The sequence below is a fragment of the Nymphalis io genome, chromosome 9, assembly GCF_905147045.1.
Source record: "Nymphalis io chromosome 9, ilAglIoxx1.1, whole genome shotgun sequence".
NCBI classification, from domain to species: Eukaryota; Metazoa; Arthropoda; class Insecta; order Lepidoptera; family Nymphalidae; genus Nymphalis; species Nymphalis io.
The window spans coordinates 1452869-1471555 of record NC_065896.1 but is presented as its reverse complement, the minus strand read 5'-3'; the positions used below and the strand labels follow the sequence as shown (position 1 = coordinate 1471555).

Genomic DNA, 18687 nt, shown 5'->3' with positions numbered 1-18687 from the left:
CGCCCACATGCTATATTAGTAAGTGGCGTACTCGGGGAGTAATGGCAAGATATAATACATTTATCACTCAATTAGCAGTGAAAGGTTAACTTTTTGGGCTTTGTGCAAACGCGTCTGGGTAGGTACAACCCACTCATCACTCCGTACCGTCAAACAGCACTATCTAGTATTGTTTTGTTCTGAGTTTTATGTCTGAGTAAGCCAGTATAAATATAGAGGAAAGGGTCGTAACTTCTGCTTCCTAAAGTTAGTGACGCATTAACGATATAAGAATTGGTCAATATTTCTTTATATTTCTTTCTATTACAGTACCAAAGTCTACGGCCAGTGTTGATCACTTACCAGTTGTCTACTTTGCCAGTCTTCCTAGCTGTTATATATAATCATTAAAAAAAATTAAAAGATCACTTGGCCGTTCTACATTATACCTTCGATGAAATGTCAATTTATTTATTATAACAAAATGACCAATAATTTTGTTTTGTTTCAGGATGAGAGAATACGTAGAGGAAAATGAGAAGAATGATCCTCTCATACATGCCCCTGACAAGAAAAACAACCCTTGGGCTGAAAAAGGAAAATGCATCATCATGTAATCGTATAACCTAAGTAAAAAATAATATCACCAAAAAATTCTAAAAGACATACGTTTTGGCACGAGTAATTAGCTGGTCTGGTCCAACCATCGACTTAGTGCTGGTAATGGGAAATAATAATAATCAAGAGAAATCGAAGGTTTCCGAATGATATCGAATTAATGCAACTGCCAGACAATATGAAGAAACAAAAAATAGTACCATAGTAACAAGTCCACCGGACGTACGAAGTACGCCGCGCCAAAACTGTAGAATCGTAATCCGACGTTTTCAGTACACGGTTTTTGTTCCCCAATTAAATCTAGTCCTCGTAACGCTAATATTGTAAAGAATGTACATTTAGACTGTGCGCGAAGCAAGTATGTACTTATGAATGTTTTGTTAAAAGATTTAAAAAAAATGGTTGTAAATACGTTAAATTTTGTATTTCTAGTAAAGTAACGTTCGGTCGAATCTATCGGTAGAGGATAAAAATGAAAAGTTAATGTTGGACAAGTAAAAATTGTAAATTTAAACTTTAAAACGTATGTTCATACCGACGTATTTTACTTTCGTGTTAAATGTGATTATAATTTAATTATAAGGGAACTTCTTATAAATGGTCAAAATGAAAGCGAAACGATTTACGGAATCCTAGTACTTCCACGCAAAGCAAAGCAACTTCCTCCTAGAAATTTGCGTGGATCCGCTTTGGATTCTGATTTAAACCGACCGAGGTATGTTGAACTAGTTTCTACTGCTTCGGTTAGTTTTAGAACTAACAAAAAAATCTCAATTCCTTAAAATAGAACAAAAACTTTGACATCGCGATTTAGTTAATAAAATACGATTCTTAAATGTGAAGATTCATTGAGCTCGTGAATCTTTATATTTAAATTATTATGTAATATTTAATAAAGATAATTAAAATATAGGGTAATGTCGCACATCACAACTTAACATCTATTTGCTGGATCACAGAAATAAGGCAAACTATCAGGAATTATAATTAGGTATTGGCAATAAAGAAATCGTAGGCGATGACTTAAAATGAAATGTTAAACGTAGCGCATTGAAAAATTAATATTAAGGTAACTATCATGGATTAAAAGCAACATAATCTCGTTCGAAAACTAACGATAAGTTTATTTAGGATAATTTTTTATAAACACAGGTACGTTCCGCGGTGCCATTATCTTGTAATGCTTCTATAAAATAAATCTTAGCGTCTTATCTTCTACGCTCCTCATTATATCTTATTATATAAGTTAATTATTTATAAATTCATTCTTTGAAATCTCCTTTAGTATTCTAGCTATTTTATTTACATATATATATATATATATATATATATATATATATATATATATATATATATATATTTATTTATATATTTATTTATATATATCATTATCCCTTCCCTGACATTTAAAATTTAGATAAATAAATCTATTGACTACAATTTTAAATCTAGCACTTGGATAGCTTAGTAATAATTCAAAATTTAAAATGAACTAAACTTTACTATTCATGAAAATTATTCACTAATGCGAACTATTGTAGTTACCAAAATAAACTTCTTCTAAATTATCTAAGATTATTGGATTTGAAATGCTATTAAAAATCTTCATGATTAAAACTTTTATCTACGCCGTTTCGGAGATATTGCAGTTAATCATGAAGTATAATAGCAAAATTAATCTCATGTAGTGCTATTAATCTATCATTCCATTAAAAAGGATTGCATTTCTAATCCTTATTTTGATTAAATAGAAAATTTAAACTAAAGCACTGTAGTTATTTATAGATTAAAATTAAACCTAAAATTTAAACTAAAACTTATTAAAAAAAATATCCCTCTTCCTTACCATATCTAGACATGAACAATGAGAAATCATTCTGGCTGTGAGTACTTCCCATTTATTTAGATGCTTCTCATTATCATTTGTTCGATCAAATTTGCTAATACCGACAATAAAGTTTAAATCATAAATTAACTTCTTAGACATCTTGACTTCCATAACCAGTGCATAAAAAATCATTTCGATTTCATAACATCCTTCCTAATCTTTACTATCAACGTTTATCGCTTCATCTCTTTTCAACTTATCTGAATCATATCTTTCATCTCTCTTATCATTTATAAGTTTCATTAAAACAGTCCTCTCTTAGACAAGAATAGTTTTTAAAATAGGAAATTAGAGCGTAATACGTAGTTTTAGCGATAAATTAAAAGCAAAAATCAATCAAAAAGTTGTTTGTTAACTTATACGATAAAATTTGCAATTCAGAGAATTAGCCGTAGTTATAATAAATTAAAAATGTAACGAGTTTATTTAAAATGTTCTAGATGATAAATATAAGAGATCCCGTATGATATTACGCGACGCCAAAGTTTTGACTGTTCGAAAAGTTTCTGAACAAAATCCTCTTCGTTCGGACCATTTATAAGATGACTGCCTATATATTATTTGTTGAGCGTATCGTTTTTAATCTATAAATCATTTTATTTACTAAGTTTTTTTGTTAACCTTGATTGTAAACCAAAGATTTTTTCATTAATATCAAACGAGTGGGACGCTCGTCTGATTTTTAACTTGGATATTAAATGAAAATTAAAATACATTACATTTGTTTCAGATTTTATCTCCAACAAGGGCTTTCTATTTAATATCCATGTTTTATTTAAGCTAATTATTAACTTAATCGGTACTTTTTAACGGATTAATCAAAAAATTAATAACTAGATAAGATGGTATTGGAAATGATTTTTTTAGAATCAATAGGTTAAGCTATTATATGTTATTATATTAATATGTAATCAGTAATCACTGAAATAAATCAAAATCTGTAACGAACGTGTTTGCTTGTAAAATACCACTTTCAGAATGCTTATAATAAAGTTGTAGCAAATAATTTAAAGGTCAAGCCGACTAAGTTTCTTTCCTTAGAATATTTTTATTGGTAAAATGTAGTACATTCATGGCTAAGAACAATGCTAAATATTATGATAATATTTTTATTATTATTCATGAAAGGAGTAATACTTTCTATGTCCTGTGCAAGTGTGCGTATATTATATAGATGGAAAGTTGGACGACAATATTATTAAAATTACTCTGGAATCCTATTCTGACTTTCACATAAAAAGAGAACATATGGAGAAAGACTTTCCAATTTGGTGGCTTAGCTACTGCTTAGATAGTGCTTATATACTGACTATGAATCCATTAAAAATAAAACAAAATAGTTAACACAATCTCCAAAATTGCTTGCAAATGAGAGATTTTCATAACCTTTAATTTGTTCCCTCTCCTCATTACATCAAAACTAGATCATCATGTCAATTATAAATATTTTAAAGATTCACATCGTAGACATTGTTTTGAAAATAAGTTATGACGAATCAAGTGAGCGTAAGTGATTGTGTCAATCACCAATCCCATCTAAAGTAACAAGTCAAGAAAATCACATGATTCATGTTTTTACCACCGAAATGCTTCTATTTTTTGACAATTTATGTATCATGATAAATAAGCCTTTTAATAATATTGGAGGTTTTAGGTTGATAAAATGAATTTGAAATAAAATAATTGATTTTTATTATAAATAACACAAGACATCATTGAATACTGAAAAAATACAATATGAAAACAAATAGGCTACAAAATTAGTCATCGTATAAATAAAATTATCAATAATTATAACGAGTTATATGATAAAATATGAGCATAGTTTGAAACAGCAACTAACCCACTGCCGTCTCAACAACCCGGATCCAATTATACATAAACATACATATGCCGTACTTAAGTGAAGTGCAGACGTGTAGATAAGTATCTACACGTGTAGGGCCTTCCGAATATATCCTAACCTAACCACTATTTTATTTTAAATTTTCATGATGTAACATAATTTTAATTCGAAGAATATGAACATTATTAATTTATAATAGCACATTAAAATCAAATCACATAAAATAATGGTAATAATAGTCGCTTTGACAATATTAATCTTTGTGATAACTTAGTAATGCTAAATAACATTTGATACGCAGTTTTCTTTATAATATATTCGTTAAATAATTATTAATATTATTAGAGTTTAAACAGTCAAACTCGTTATAATTATCTTCTCTTCATTATTTTCGATGGACGTCTTCAAGGTTGTTGGGTATTATTAGTGCTAAATGAGTATCTGATAAGATAATCAACTCATACACATTGCTTATTTTGAGAGTACTTAATAAGCCGGACAAAATGATGTACAACAAATACATCGTTTAGCATATTCAATGCTATAACTCCTTAATCTTGCACAAGACCGTACCATTAATCTCCTAATATAACATCCAAATTGTAAATAATTAAACGGAAATCGGTTTTAAGGCATATTGACAATATTTTTATTACTATTAAGCTACTGTTTCTTTATTTTATTTTTATCCCTACTACAAATATAGACGAAATCTGAATACTAACTTAAGTTTAATAACAAAAATCCTGCCTACTTTTCGTTTATCCTGTTGCCCTATTTCGGTGTTATTACAGTATATTACTATTTTCAGTGGCTCGTGAATCATTCGACGAATCCCTTAAGCCAGTATTCCACCGCTCGCCCACCGGTAAGAGTCGGTTTTAGCTGGTTTGAGCCGCTTTTAACCGGCTTTCTCAGTACGTGTCTGCTTTGATTCGGTTTTATGATATTCATAGCCAAAATGACTTTCATTTGGTAGGATTAAGCGTTTGGTTTATGTATTCTACTTCTTAGTCATAAATAATCTTATTGATATACAAGTTAAAATTGCTGGCCTGTCAGAAGAGTTATTTGAGTCAATTCCACGCAACCGATTGAGAGAAAATTTTATATAAACTCAATTTTATTCGTTTTTCTATTTGTTTTTAATAATTTATTTTATGTATTAGTTTAAATACAGTGGGTTAACTTAACATTTAATTAATTAACGTATAGTAATATAAAAATTTCCAAGTGAAAAACACATTTAAACAATCTCACCAAAATAAATTAATGTAAAATGATAATTAAAAGCAATTCGAGCAAGTTAATGTCAGGCAAAACAGACGGTAAGGGTATTATAGTTATGCAAATGAAAATAAGTTATTCCTACGGTCATTTCGTGTGTATTTTCTGTATATATTAATTGTAATAAACTGCATAAATTTATAATTAAAGTACATCAAATATTCTAGAAATTATTTATATAGTAGTAGTAATTTCAAATTTATTTCACCACGCTGCTCTAATACAGGTGACGTGATACACATGGCAGAATCCCATTCTACATATGCAGATTCCTCACGATATTGTCCTTAGCCACCTAGCACGATATTTTTTTTATATCGTCGGGAAAGCAAATGACTACTCTACCTGATGGTAAGTGGTAGTAGAGTCCAAGCGTACGACGGCCAGTACAGTCGGAAAGAACAATCTGTACTAGCCGCTCCCGCCTCGCCGGCCCGCAAGATGCCTCTTCACGCCTCGTTTGAGGGAACCCAAGTTATTTATATTATAAACACAAATTAGGCGCATGAAGACCCAGTATTGCTAGACCAGATTTAAGCCCACAACCACGCCCGGACTTAGACATCACAGGCCCTTATGACATTTGTGGCTTCTCATCGAAGTGGTAAGGGTTAAATAATATTATTTTAGTCTTTGCCCCTAGGCCGCTGCCTTGTCGGCCTAGGCATAAAACCATGGCTGCTTCTCACCTTGGTTTATGATCCACATGAACTATAAAATATTTAATAATAAAATCAATAGTAAATACCGATGTTTTGAGGCAATTACAATAGATAATGGTGGGCGTGTAACGGCCATATAGTCGAGCTTACAAACAACCAAAACACCGGCTAAACTCTTCAGCTATTAATTATTGTTAAATATTATTGCTCTATACTTTATTACAGGCGGTATAGGTAAAAAAATACATAGTCTACAAATTATACTAACTAGACGCTTTTCTTGTATTCAATAATATTAGGCGTTATATTTTTTTTAAACGTAATATTTAAATTTATTCATTGGCAAAGTGAAGGTAAAACATATATAAATTTGAAGTAACAAGAGCTTATAATTGGCAAGCAGTAAAAATCAATGAAATATAAAAAGGTTAATATTTGAAACAAATTTAGATTATTTAAGGTCCAATTCCCACAATGGTCTTTACTCAACATAATATGTACAAACAGACACATCACTTGTCTTCCGTGAAGGCAGCATATGTTCGCATGGAGACCTTCCAATTTTTTTTTTAATTTAAAATGAATTATGGTCTGTATTACACTGTCTTTTTACAAATATATTTTTAAGCAGAATTATTCGTGATCATTTTAAATAATTATTATTATCATATTCAAAAATTGAAATTTCACTTCTAGAACCTACCCGTTATAATATAAATTTTGTTTAAAATACTTTGATATATCGCCTTGGTTTCCGACATAACAGTCTAGCTGGCATGATCCCAAAACCATGTTCTCGACGTCAATACAACGTTTAGACTAGTCGTTTCTGATAACAAAAAGCAACATACATTTTGAAACAATGATCTTGTATTCGATACATAAATCTTTTATATAAAAACGGATTTTCGTATATCTGTTTAAGGTATATAGATATTGATATCTTTTGACACAATCCCACGATAGGTGGATATGTGTATATGTATATTTTTATGCTTTCTATTTTGCTGTCACTCGCCGATAGATGGCGTTGTATGAACTTCTATACCGTCGATTTCCATGACAGTTGGTATGAACGCGAAGGCAGGACGTCTGCATGGTTTGGTTAGTAAAATCAAAAAAATTTGAATTAAATGCACTCTATTCAAACGAATATCCATGTACCTACATAGATGGGTTTTGTGCAAGCTCGTCTGGGTAATAGCAATACTTTGTTGTGTTTCGGTTTAAAGGGTGAATGAACCAGTGTAACAACAGGCATAAGGGACACAACATCTTTGTTCCCAGAGTTGGTGGCACATTGGAGGAACGGTTAATATTTCTTAGAGTGCCAATGTCTTTATGCGGTGTTGAACACTTATCACCATGTGGCCCATTTACCGTCCGCCTATCTATTTTAGATAAATAAATATTAATAAAAATCGTTATTTCTTAATACTGCCGGTTTAAAATGATGAAATCCGTTCTTAGTGAGCGTCTACGTCACGTAAGGAGTTATATGCTGAATTTCAAATCAATCGGGTCTCGGAGATCTCGTAATATGTCAGCCGGTCAAATTAATTTAAAAATAGCATGTGCAAATTAAATAAAAGTGCTGCCTTAGTTAAGTTTTCACGTTCAAACAACCCCTTGTGATGTAAATCTCTTAGAGTTAGCCGGGTGTCGACAGTGGGTAATTATTTCAGGCGAGGGTGGAACAGGCAAGCAAATTTGTGCTGGACCCAAATTTATGAGGCGAGAATGTGTGCCTCATCGTTCGTTTAAGTAAGTTTGTGTGATTTATACTTCTGAAGAAGAACACCATATAAACCGTCCACTGCATGAAAAAGAAAATATAGTTTAATGATAGTTTTTTTTATATCGTCGTTCCCATCAATAAAATCAAATAAAATAATTATTATTTCAAGTAGGCTTATAAGGGCGCTTATTATTACTTATTCGACATTAGGATCTAACCACAGAAAAAGATTATCTGAAATGTTTTGGCTTTGTTTCCAAACAATAGATTCGTTGATGTTGAAGTAATAATATATGAATAAGGCAAGTTGTAAAGTGGCTGTAAAGTAATAATAAATACAATAACTATGTGATATTTATTTTATATTAATATTGTTTGATTTGTATATTTTTTTTAGAAGTTAAATATCGTCACACCGAAGTTAAATATCGTTAATTTATAAATAATAAATTAATACATAAATATCGAAAATTGAGGAATTATAAGTACTTATTATAAATTAAAAAAGCAGAATGGAAGAATAGAACTCTTTAGAAAAACATGACACGGGTTGTAAATAATTTAGTAAAAAAAAAATATTATAAAAGATAAAGTAAATTATTGTCATTATTGTCAGGTTGACACGTGACAGAAATTAAACTTTTAAAGAAATCTCTTATTAAAAGTAAAATGTAGTGCATTGAATGGGTAGCATATACATAACTCTTGAGAGTTATGTATACGCAGTATACGACCTTGATGTCGCATATTATTTCTTCTCTCGTATTGTAATTCACATCAAGGTGCCGTGACCTTAAAATTTAACTCTTAATATTTCTCATTCAACTATTCTCGAATCGCCGACTAAGAAGTTTTACTTCGAAAAGATAGAAATAATAAATATATTTATAAAAAAAAAAACAAGTAATTTCCCGATTTGTCGTATTTCGATAACCGACAGCTTCATCCAATGCACTACGCCATGACGTTTTAACCTACATACGAAAAGAAAAGATTCGTGACACGCCGTTTGAGAAGGAGCGCGTCAAACTGGATGATTTGACATGGGAACAAAAAGCTTTGGAAAGCACACCCAGACACGAGGCCCGCCAGGAGGCATTTTTGAGATAGTGAGAAATTAGCTTTTGTGAATAGAGGAATCCTTTAAGAATGCTTTTATCATATTTCGCTAACAAATATATACTGTCGACTGTTATTTCATCAAATAGATAAATGATATTTTGGGTGGTACATAAAGAAATACATATTATGTTACAACTGAATTAGCCAATTAACTTATAGAGTAAAAACGTTGAGTATCACTGAATAAATAAATATCACTGTTGCTTTAGATGAAGAAAATATAGTCGCAATGTGACGTCACTTTGTAAAATGATTTTGTATCTCAATGCGATGCGTTGAATTAACGCAAACAATTCATCGCATACGGCAGACGTGTAAGTAAACTCCGCCGATAAGTTTAGTTTCCAGTGTGACATGGACCTCACTACTACCCTACATCTGCTTGCAGCAGGTCGTCGTAAATTCGTCGCCCGTAGATTTTTACGACACAAATTCACATTGCATCGTTAAGGCTTCGCCCTAACATTATTAACTTGCCAAATAGTACCTGTTCAAGGTTGAGGAGAAAAAATAGAGCTTAGTTTGTTCATGAGCTAAAAACCAGCCAATTCTCGCTCATAAATTTAGTTCTTGAAATGAAGCAGACATGAAACACATCACAACAGCCTTAGTGCTTTTAGTAAAAATATAATTATATGGGATATAACTGACTTAGTAATATTTAATTAACAAACGGACATACAGTACCATTACCTTAACATTTCTATAAGCCAAAATAATGAAATATTTGAAATGGTGTGAGTGCCCAGGTACTCGTGAGTACCGAGAATGCGAGCTCATGTACCGATCTCATGCACATATTAGCGCACTTACAATAACAAATCTTACGTTGACGTCATGTGACGCTCGATATCTTATGCTTCTGACGCTCTGACGCTCGAAACCACAGTTAGCCCCTACCATGTACCGATCGCTAAGATGTTTTCACATAAAAAAATAATTAAACACGACTACTGTCAGTGAAACCTTAGACATAAATATATTTGAAGGGCCGATTGGCGTGGTTGGTAGATTCTTACTTTCACGCCGAAGGTTGTAGGTTCGATTCCCACCCAGGACAGACATTTGTGTGCAGAAACATGCCACTTTGTCCTGATTCTGGGTGTAATTATCTATATAAGTATGTATTTACAAAAGAAAAATAATATATATGGTATAATAGTTGTCTGTTTCCATAGTACAAGCTCTGCTTAGCTTGGGATCAGATGGCCGTGTGTGAATAATGTCCTAGGATATTATTAAATAATATCAAAACAAAAATTACTTCATAAAATAATTTACTCATGTAACGCTCCAACCCTTATCAAAATTAGCATCGCTCTGTTTCGAATTGGAGGGTGAATGAGGCATTGTGATTTCAGGCAAAAGGGACATACTTATTATTTTACTTGGTGGTAGGACTTAGTGCAAGTTCGCCTGGGTAGGTTATAACCCAAAAACTTAAGTATTTAGTTTGTTGTATTCCAGTTAGAGGTGTGAGTGAGCCAGTGTAACTACAGGCTCGAGGTACATAACATCTTAGTTCCCACAGTTGGTGGCGCATTAGCAATATAATGGATGCTTAATATTTCTTACAATGCCGATTTCTATGGGCGGCGTTAAACACCATACCATCATAAGGTGGCCCGTTTGCCTGTCCACCTACTTAAGTCATAAAAAATACTATGCGCAAAAGGTCTTGGCCTCTGGTGAGTAGATTGTATAGCAGTAGGTTCGAATAGCTTCAGCAGGAGCCATTACCTCTCTATTTCTAGTAAAATAGAGCTGCGATGACACGCAGAACTACTTGATAAAACTTGTTTAGATTTTAATGGCTTAAGTAGATGCTAGCATAGAAATGAAGCTGTAATACTAACAGCAGTGATGACCCATTAAGCCACAGCCAGATCATGTGGATTTAAACCGAAGGTCGCAGATTCAAGCCCAGACAAAATCTAATGAATTTTCATGTGCTTAATTTATTGATAATTCATCTCGACTCGGTGCAAGCAAAATATTTGGAAACCTGCTTGTGTCGTATGAAAATCTGTATTCACAAATATTCACATGTGGCACCAACAGATTGCACCCGCTTTGAAGGCCTTGTAATTGAATAAGTTCGCTTTAAAAAAGATGAGGATTTAGCCCAGCAGTGGGTCATTCCTAACTGTTACGTGATATAATATTATTATCTATCATATCAGCCACATATTCTTTTACAGGACAAATGTCCTTGTATTTCCAAGTATATTCAGTTCATATTTAATGAGGTCACGTGCCAGACCGTCGTCATCTTATGAAGCACTCTGGTCACGAGTTCCGTCCACAAGAACCTAACTCACGTGCGTTCATTGACGTCTCGCCAGATGACAGATCGCCATAGGTTAAGTTAAAAATATACTAATTGTTTATCTCATATATAAATAAAAAATGGTTTGTATGTTTGTCCTGTATGCGTTTCTAAACCAATGAACCTATTGTGATGAAAACTAGATGAGGTGTTCTTGTTTGTTGTTTGGAAGGTTCATGGCACAACAAAATTCTTAGAATTTCTTTTTATGTGTTTCTCCTTTAATTAATGAACGTTTAATGGAAGCCCTTATTCTACTCATGCCAGCCATGCATGAAGCTAATATGGGTAGCTAGTCAATTACAAACAAAATACAATTTTATCTTTTGAAAATATTAGAACGCCCATGTTACATGCGTAACGTGATTTTTGTTGTATTTTTTATCAAAATCGCTATGTTAACCTTATTTCCAAGCTCTCGTTCTCGGGAAAGTGTAAATAAATTATAGAGCGAGTGACGTAGTACAGGTCACGTTTTAACTCAAACGTTACACAAAACGTTGCACGACGTGACCTCGAAATATTAGCTTACAAACAATATGATATATTAACAATAATTATGAGTCCCATATCTCTAACTGGTTAAATTTATAATATTAATTTGTTTAAGAATACAAAGTACAATATCTTTATATAATTGTAAGCAGATGTAAAGCTTAATGTATATCAATTTGGGATAATTCATAGATATTACAAGAACATGAAATTCACGCTTGTCACGTCAAGCGCAGCTACTTATATAATTATATTATATCCAAAAACCTTCTACGAAATGCGCCGCGTCGTCTGGTATAGGTTTTATGTATATTGTTTTAATAGTTTTTGGACGGACTGGCGTCGATGTCGAAATTATCGCGAAGGAGAGTATAGAATACGATATACGACATTATTTCTTTTATTTTAAAATTCAAATTGTCAGTATTCAAATTATCAACGCTTTCCTATAACATATACCTTTAACATAATAATATAAAATTTACAAACTCAAAAATTTATGAGTGGATTAATCGTAATAAAATAAAATGAAAGAATTTTACGACAAATCGCTTTGAAGCAGTCCTAGCTTATTTTTAAACTTACAAAATTAATTATTAATTTATTGATAACCCATACCCATATAATTACAAGTTTAAATCAGCTAAATTTAATGATTTCGAGTTTTTTTTTCTTTCTTTCTTTCAAATATATAATGTAGATTACATACAATATTTTGTTTTTAACTTTGAACAGGATTTAGCCATACAAAATCTAATAAAAGAAAAATTTCTTTCAGACTTAATCGAAAATTAAGATCAACGCTTCTAGATTTCTAAAATACAAATAAAACATATATATATACATGTCGTTGAAGTTATAATTTTCGCACTTGTTTAATTCACATCAGAATTATAATTTCATATAGCTGGCTCTATGGACATGACATTTCGTGACTAGCCAGCTCTTCAATTATTTTACTTATACAACGTTAAAAATTGGAACTCGAAAGGGACACTTGGTGTTGAAGCATAAAACTCAACCCCTTTTTATTAGCCCTGACTCCATTACACACAATAGCTCCGAACGAAATTGCTTTTTACAGGAATGACGTCATCAATACATATCAAAATCCATGTCAGTTTTACCGATTAATGTATTTATATAAAATAGTTGTTATCACGTGACTTAAAGTCACATTCATTCAATTTCTTTTTCAACAGATTTTTTTCAAGTTAGCCTTTTCGAATTATCTTCTTGTATTATATATTGATTTTTATAGCTTCGTCAAATTCTTGTTGTGTACATAATAGAAATGCTACCCGATTTAAACCCATCTAGTAATAATCATCTTTAAACGTACAAACCCCAATATTTTGGTAGCCTTATCTCGTTGTATACTACTGTAAGGACTTGATATCAACTCAGAAATAAAACGAGATTTTTATTAAATGGATGAATGATCCCTAAAAAAACAATTTTGGTATAATACAAACAAATATAAGGGATATAAATATTTACACACAAATTATTTACTACGAAATACTCGTAAGAGGGGATTCAATATCAATTAATTTCCCGCTATAAATCTGTCAATCTGCATCTGCCATCTGTCAATGTTCTTGTTGCCAGATTAAAAATGTAGATTATTATTGTTTAATAACAATAATGAAAGATTCTCCAGTAACATATACACACAATAATTTATGATCGAGTCAATCTGATTGAGTCTTACAATATGATATTAATATTCTAATCATTCATTCAATTATATTGATTACGTTGTTTTATTTATAATAGTTGTATTATTTCTAACAGTAGCAACGAAAATCTTTAAAGTAACCTTTCAATCTCCTACTTGACATTAGCAGAATACTCTTACTCGGTGGTAGGAAATTGTGCAAATCCGTCTGGAGGTACCTCATGAGTGGGTACTCATAACATATTCACGGCAATAAATCTATACTTGTTATTCTTGTGTTCCAATTTGAAGGGTGACGTAACATCTTAGTTCCCAAGATTGATGGCGCATTGGCGATGTAAGGAATGGTAATTTCTTACATAGCTAATGTCTTTGGGTGGTGGGGACGACTCACCATCAGGTGGCCCTAATGCCCATCCACATACCTATGCTATAAAAAAAAATCAAATAAATATAGTACCTAGTAATACAATAAAAAAAGTACAAATTATTCCTATAAAATGTAAATGGTTTTTATAAAATACAACAAATTATATATTATGAAATAAAATTAAAAGAAGGGAAGTAGTACCGAGTAGACATCCCACTTCTGGGCTACGGCTTCCTCTTCTCTGTATGAGAAGGTTTTGAGCCTACCCAGTCGGGCATGATGCACAAAGCGTAAGGCTTAAATGCACAACCTCATTTTATGTGTTTCTTGCAAGCTGATTATTTCTTCAATAGTATTAAATTTATTAGTTTTAATATATAATTTATTTTTGACATTGCAATTTTTTTAGCTAATTTTGCCTTTATTATTAACTCAAAAGATGAATTGTTATTCCAGACAAAATATTTTAATTTCATAAATAAAATTTTATAAAGCGTACGTAATGAATTGAAACATTTCAATAGATGGTGGGAAGACCCTAACTGATTACCTGATATAAAACAAATTACAAATATTTTATCTATTATTGAATCTTTAAATAAGTATGTTCAATAACGTTGACTTATAATTTCTACAAGCACTTGAAAATAACAATCACCTCATGATTCACTATAAAATAATATTAGAACGAGTGTTCAAAGTAATAATATGATATAATTTTTGTGTTATATTCATGTTATTTATTTAATAATATAACTAAATAAATTAAATGATGGCACTACAAAAACCACGAAAGTTTATCTTCAGTGGCTTTCCGTCTATGGATTTATATACAATATACGATATAATTATCTTAAATAATACGTAGTTAAATAGCATAATTGTTAAAATATCATAAAACTCCCGTTTTTCTTTTTAAATCAACTACGCCTTATCATTTTAATGTAATAATAATGATTATAATAGTCAACGCTTTTGACTACCTCGTTGGTCTAGTAGCTAGATGTAAGGCGGCAGACCCGGAGATCCTGGATTCAAATCCCAGATCGGGCCAATAAAAAATTTATTGAGTTTAGAGCCCGGAGTGTGTCTTAATTTTTTAAAGTGATGTTTATATTATTTGTAAGCGAACGGACTAATGGTCATAGACAATGGCGCCGTAAGGAAAATTAACCATTCCTGACATCGTCTACATTATCGAAATCGCACTATTCCTCATAACTATTTATATTCATTTTAATTTTACTTCCAAAGTTTCGATAACATCTGCGCCGCCATTTAAATCGCCATTTTTTCACGAATCCATCAGGACTACCATAGATTATTATATTTAGATCGACCAATGACGTCCTGACTTAAATCACGGCTTAAGTTATTAATTTATCTACTTTTTTTATTAGAATACTAATTTTAGATTATTTTATATTTCGGTGGTTAATATTTATTTTTAGACATATCCATTAAGTATTTAGAAATGCAGGGTAGATACAATTGCCGGACAAGTTTAAAGCAATTCACTGTTATTAGCATTTTAAAACGGGGTGCTGTCTGCGATGTGCTCATTTCTAGTGTATCATACAAATATTTTAAAGTAATTTTCTCTTTTTTTTCAATTTATTTCATAATCGAAATAGTTTTTCAACTTCATTTCTATGAGTATAATCTACCGCAAAACAGCAGAACCTGGTATTGTTGTGTTCCGGTTTGAAGGGTGAGTGAGCCAGTGTAATTACAGGCACAAGGTCCCTTGTAACATCTTAGTTCTCAAGGTTGGTGGCGCATTGGAGATGTAAGCGATGGTTAACATATCTTACAATGCTATGGGCATTGGTGACCACTTACCATCAGGTGTCCCAAATGCTCGTCCGCCTTCCTATTCTATAAAAAAAGAGTTTTTTCCCCTCTTCCCTCCCTCTGTGGTACTCCGCTGGTGATGCAAAGCAAAATCGCCATGCTGGGGATTGACGTTCGCTGCGACCTTAGTCCAAGGGATTACATCGAGGCTGTTATAAAAACAGTTTCATGGAAACTCGGAGTTCTGAACAAGGTGCGGCGATTTTTCACGCCACAACAACTGTGCTTGCTGTACAAAACACAGGTACGGTCTTGCGTGGAATATTGTTCGCACCTTTGGGATGGCTCCGCTAAGTACCTATTTGAGGCCTTGGACCGGTTGCAGCGACGTGCCGTACGCATTATTGGCGACGTAAAGGTCACACCCTTGAACCTTTACAATTGCGTCGTGAGATAGCAGCACTGAGCGCTTTCTATCGACTGTATCACGGCGAGTGCTCTGAGGAATTATTCTCTCTAATTTCCGCTTCCCCCTTCCTTCTTAAGTCCACGCGAGCTGGTTCTCGATGTCACCGCCTAACTGTGACATCAATTCCATCGCGAACAAAGAAATTTGGCAACTCCTTTCTTTGTCGCACTTCCAAAAAATGGAATTCCTTACCAGCTCACGTGTTCCCCTCCTCTTACAACCCGGGTTCCTTCAAACGAGGCGTGAAGAGGCATCTTGCGGGCCGGCAAGGCGAAGGCGGCTAGTGCAGAACGTTTTTCCCGTCTGTACTGGCCGTCGTCGCGTTTGGACTACCACTTACCATCAGGTGGAGTAGAGTCATTTGCCCTCCCGGCGAATATAAAAAAAAAAAAAAAGTACTTACACCGTTGGTTACCTGGGAGAGATCGCTATGAAGCGATAAGGTCGCCAAAGTTGTATGCTGCCCATAATTAGGTTGCATCCATGTTTTGTATTTTTTTTAATCTTTGTGGTATACAATAAAGTAAGTAAGTTTTTAGTTTTAAAACATTGAATATCACGTGCAACTTATTGGAAACTCATCATGTTATTGTTCGAGGCCATATGTCCTCCTTATGATATTGTTATTATCTATTGCTCACTATCACGCTACTAGGACTGTGTCTCTGACTTTTATGACATCGGAGTTATTTTATTGAAATAGCAATTCTACGTATTTCTATTAAATATCGTCATTTACCTTATGCTATTAACGCTCCCACACCGATTCAACTTGTTGTATAACATCGTATAACATTATGTAACCATCAGTTCGTGTCTGCCTACATAATCTCTATATAAGATCTGCATACATAATTATAATCTGTTGCGTAACAACGTATATGTATGTGTATATACACAACAAAAGTTATAATTTGTTGTATCATGTTGTAATTAGTTGTATAATTTTTGTTACAATTTGCTTAAAAAAAGTTAGACAACAAATGTTATGCAACATTTTATAAAATTATATAACTGCTGTGTGGGACCTACCTTTTACAAAAATTTGATCGATTTAAATCATCATTATTTAAATAATTATCAAAGTCAGCGAGTCAGTCGATGATATAGTGTAAACTTTTCTCTTATGAAACAAGTAGTGTCATCATTTTAAAACGTATGATAAAATGTACTTCACTTTGCGTGATAAATGATTGCGAATATAAAGTAGAGAGCATAATAATTATATTCGTAATAACGATTGACTGGCTCATTGGTCTAAAGAAGAACAATAACTGTAACCTATAACAACCAGCTATTAAGGAAAAGGTAAGGAATAGAAAAGTGTAACTGATTCTCGTTTGAGATATTCAGGTTTCCTAAATTTGTTTTCCTTGAGATGAGATGAGTTATAAACTCAAATACTTTTCATGAAAATTAAATGGTAAATTAAATGTGACATATTAAAATTTAACAGAAGGGCTGATTCATTTTTTGCCCAGAGAATCGGAATTGCGATTCAAAAGGGAAATGCTGCTAGCATTCATAGTACGATAACTATTTTTAATTTTTATTTCTCTTTATTTAAGACTTTAATGACGGGCCATTGGACACCCAGGACAGTCATCTGTGTGCATGAGCATTTCTGTTTGTCCTGAGTCTGGGTGTAATTATTCGTATAAGAATGTATTTACAAAAGAGAAGTAGTATATGTAGTATATCAGTTGTCTGGTTTCCAACGTACAAGCTCTGCTTAGTTTGGGATCAGATGGCCACGTGTGAATAATGTCCCAGGATATTATATTATATTGTAAAATAAATGTTGTATTATTATTAATAAAAAAAATGGTAATTTCCCAGAACTGGAATCGTAAGCATCGCTCTTATTCTTACCACAGTGCCTTGCTTTTGTAGTTGCTGACTAGCATACTTTAATCTACATGTCATTTATATGCAACATAGTAATTGACTAATATAACTGACTACTGCTATTGGCTTAGCAGCTCAAGGCAAAAGATTCCGAGGTCCTTGGATAGTGCTAATAAAAAAAACTGGAAAATCCACCACCTTGAACTCTTTCCCGTAATGTCAACTTGCAGTCCCATTGAATTATGTAAGGAAGAGATAGGAGAGTTCTGATGTGCTTGCGCATAAGGTATCAATATATATCGAGTGTATAGCGCAATACATCAGGTATGATGTATTGCGCTATACACTCGAATATCTGTTGCATAATTGGCTAGTATTGTATTTTTCAAACTTTTCATAAGGGTATAGAAACATGCTAATATATTAGGACCAGTTTTGGTTATACCATAAAATAAAACTTTATTCTAATTTTCAGCTTTCTAAGCGTAATAATTTTCAGACGACAGACGATAGATAACTTCTGTTATAAATTTTGCTACTTTATAACTAACCTGAAATAGG

At 32.4% G+C, this 18687-nt stretch overlaps 1 protein-coding gene across 3 annotated transcripts in view; it reads left to right on the top strand.

Moving 5' to 3' along the window:
* LOC126770978 (guanine nucleotide-binding protein subunit gamma-e) overlaps positions 1-3429 on the top strand; it is a 39574-nt gene extending 36145 nt beyond the window's left edge. For all 3 annotated transcript variants that reach the window (XM_050490618.1, XM_050490617.1, XM_050490619.1), the window contains one exon: positions 491-3429. In XM_050490618.1, the coding sequence (XP_050346575.1) occupies positions 491-596 (106 nt within the window). In that variant the 3' untranslated portion in view covers positions 597-3429. The remainder of the gene's footprint in view (positions 1-490) is intronic.
* The last annotated feature ends 15258 nt before the right edge of the window (positions 3430-18687 follow it).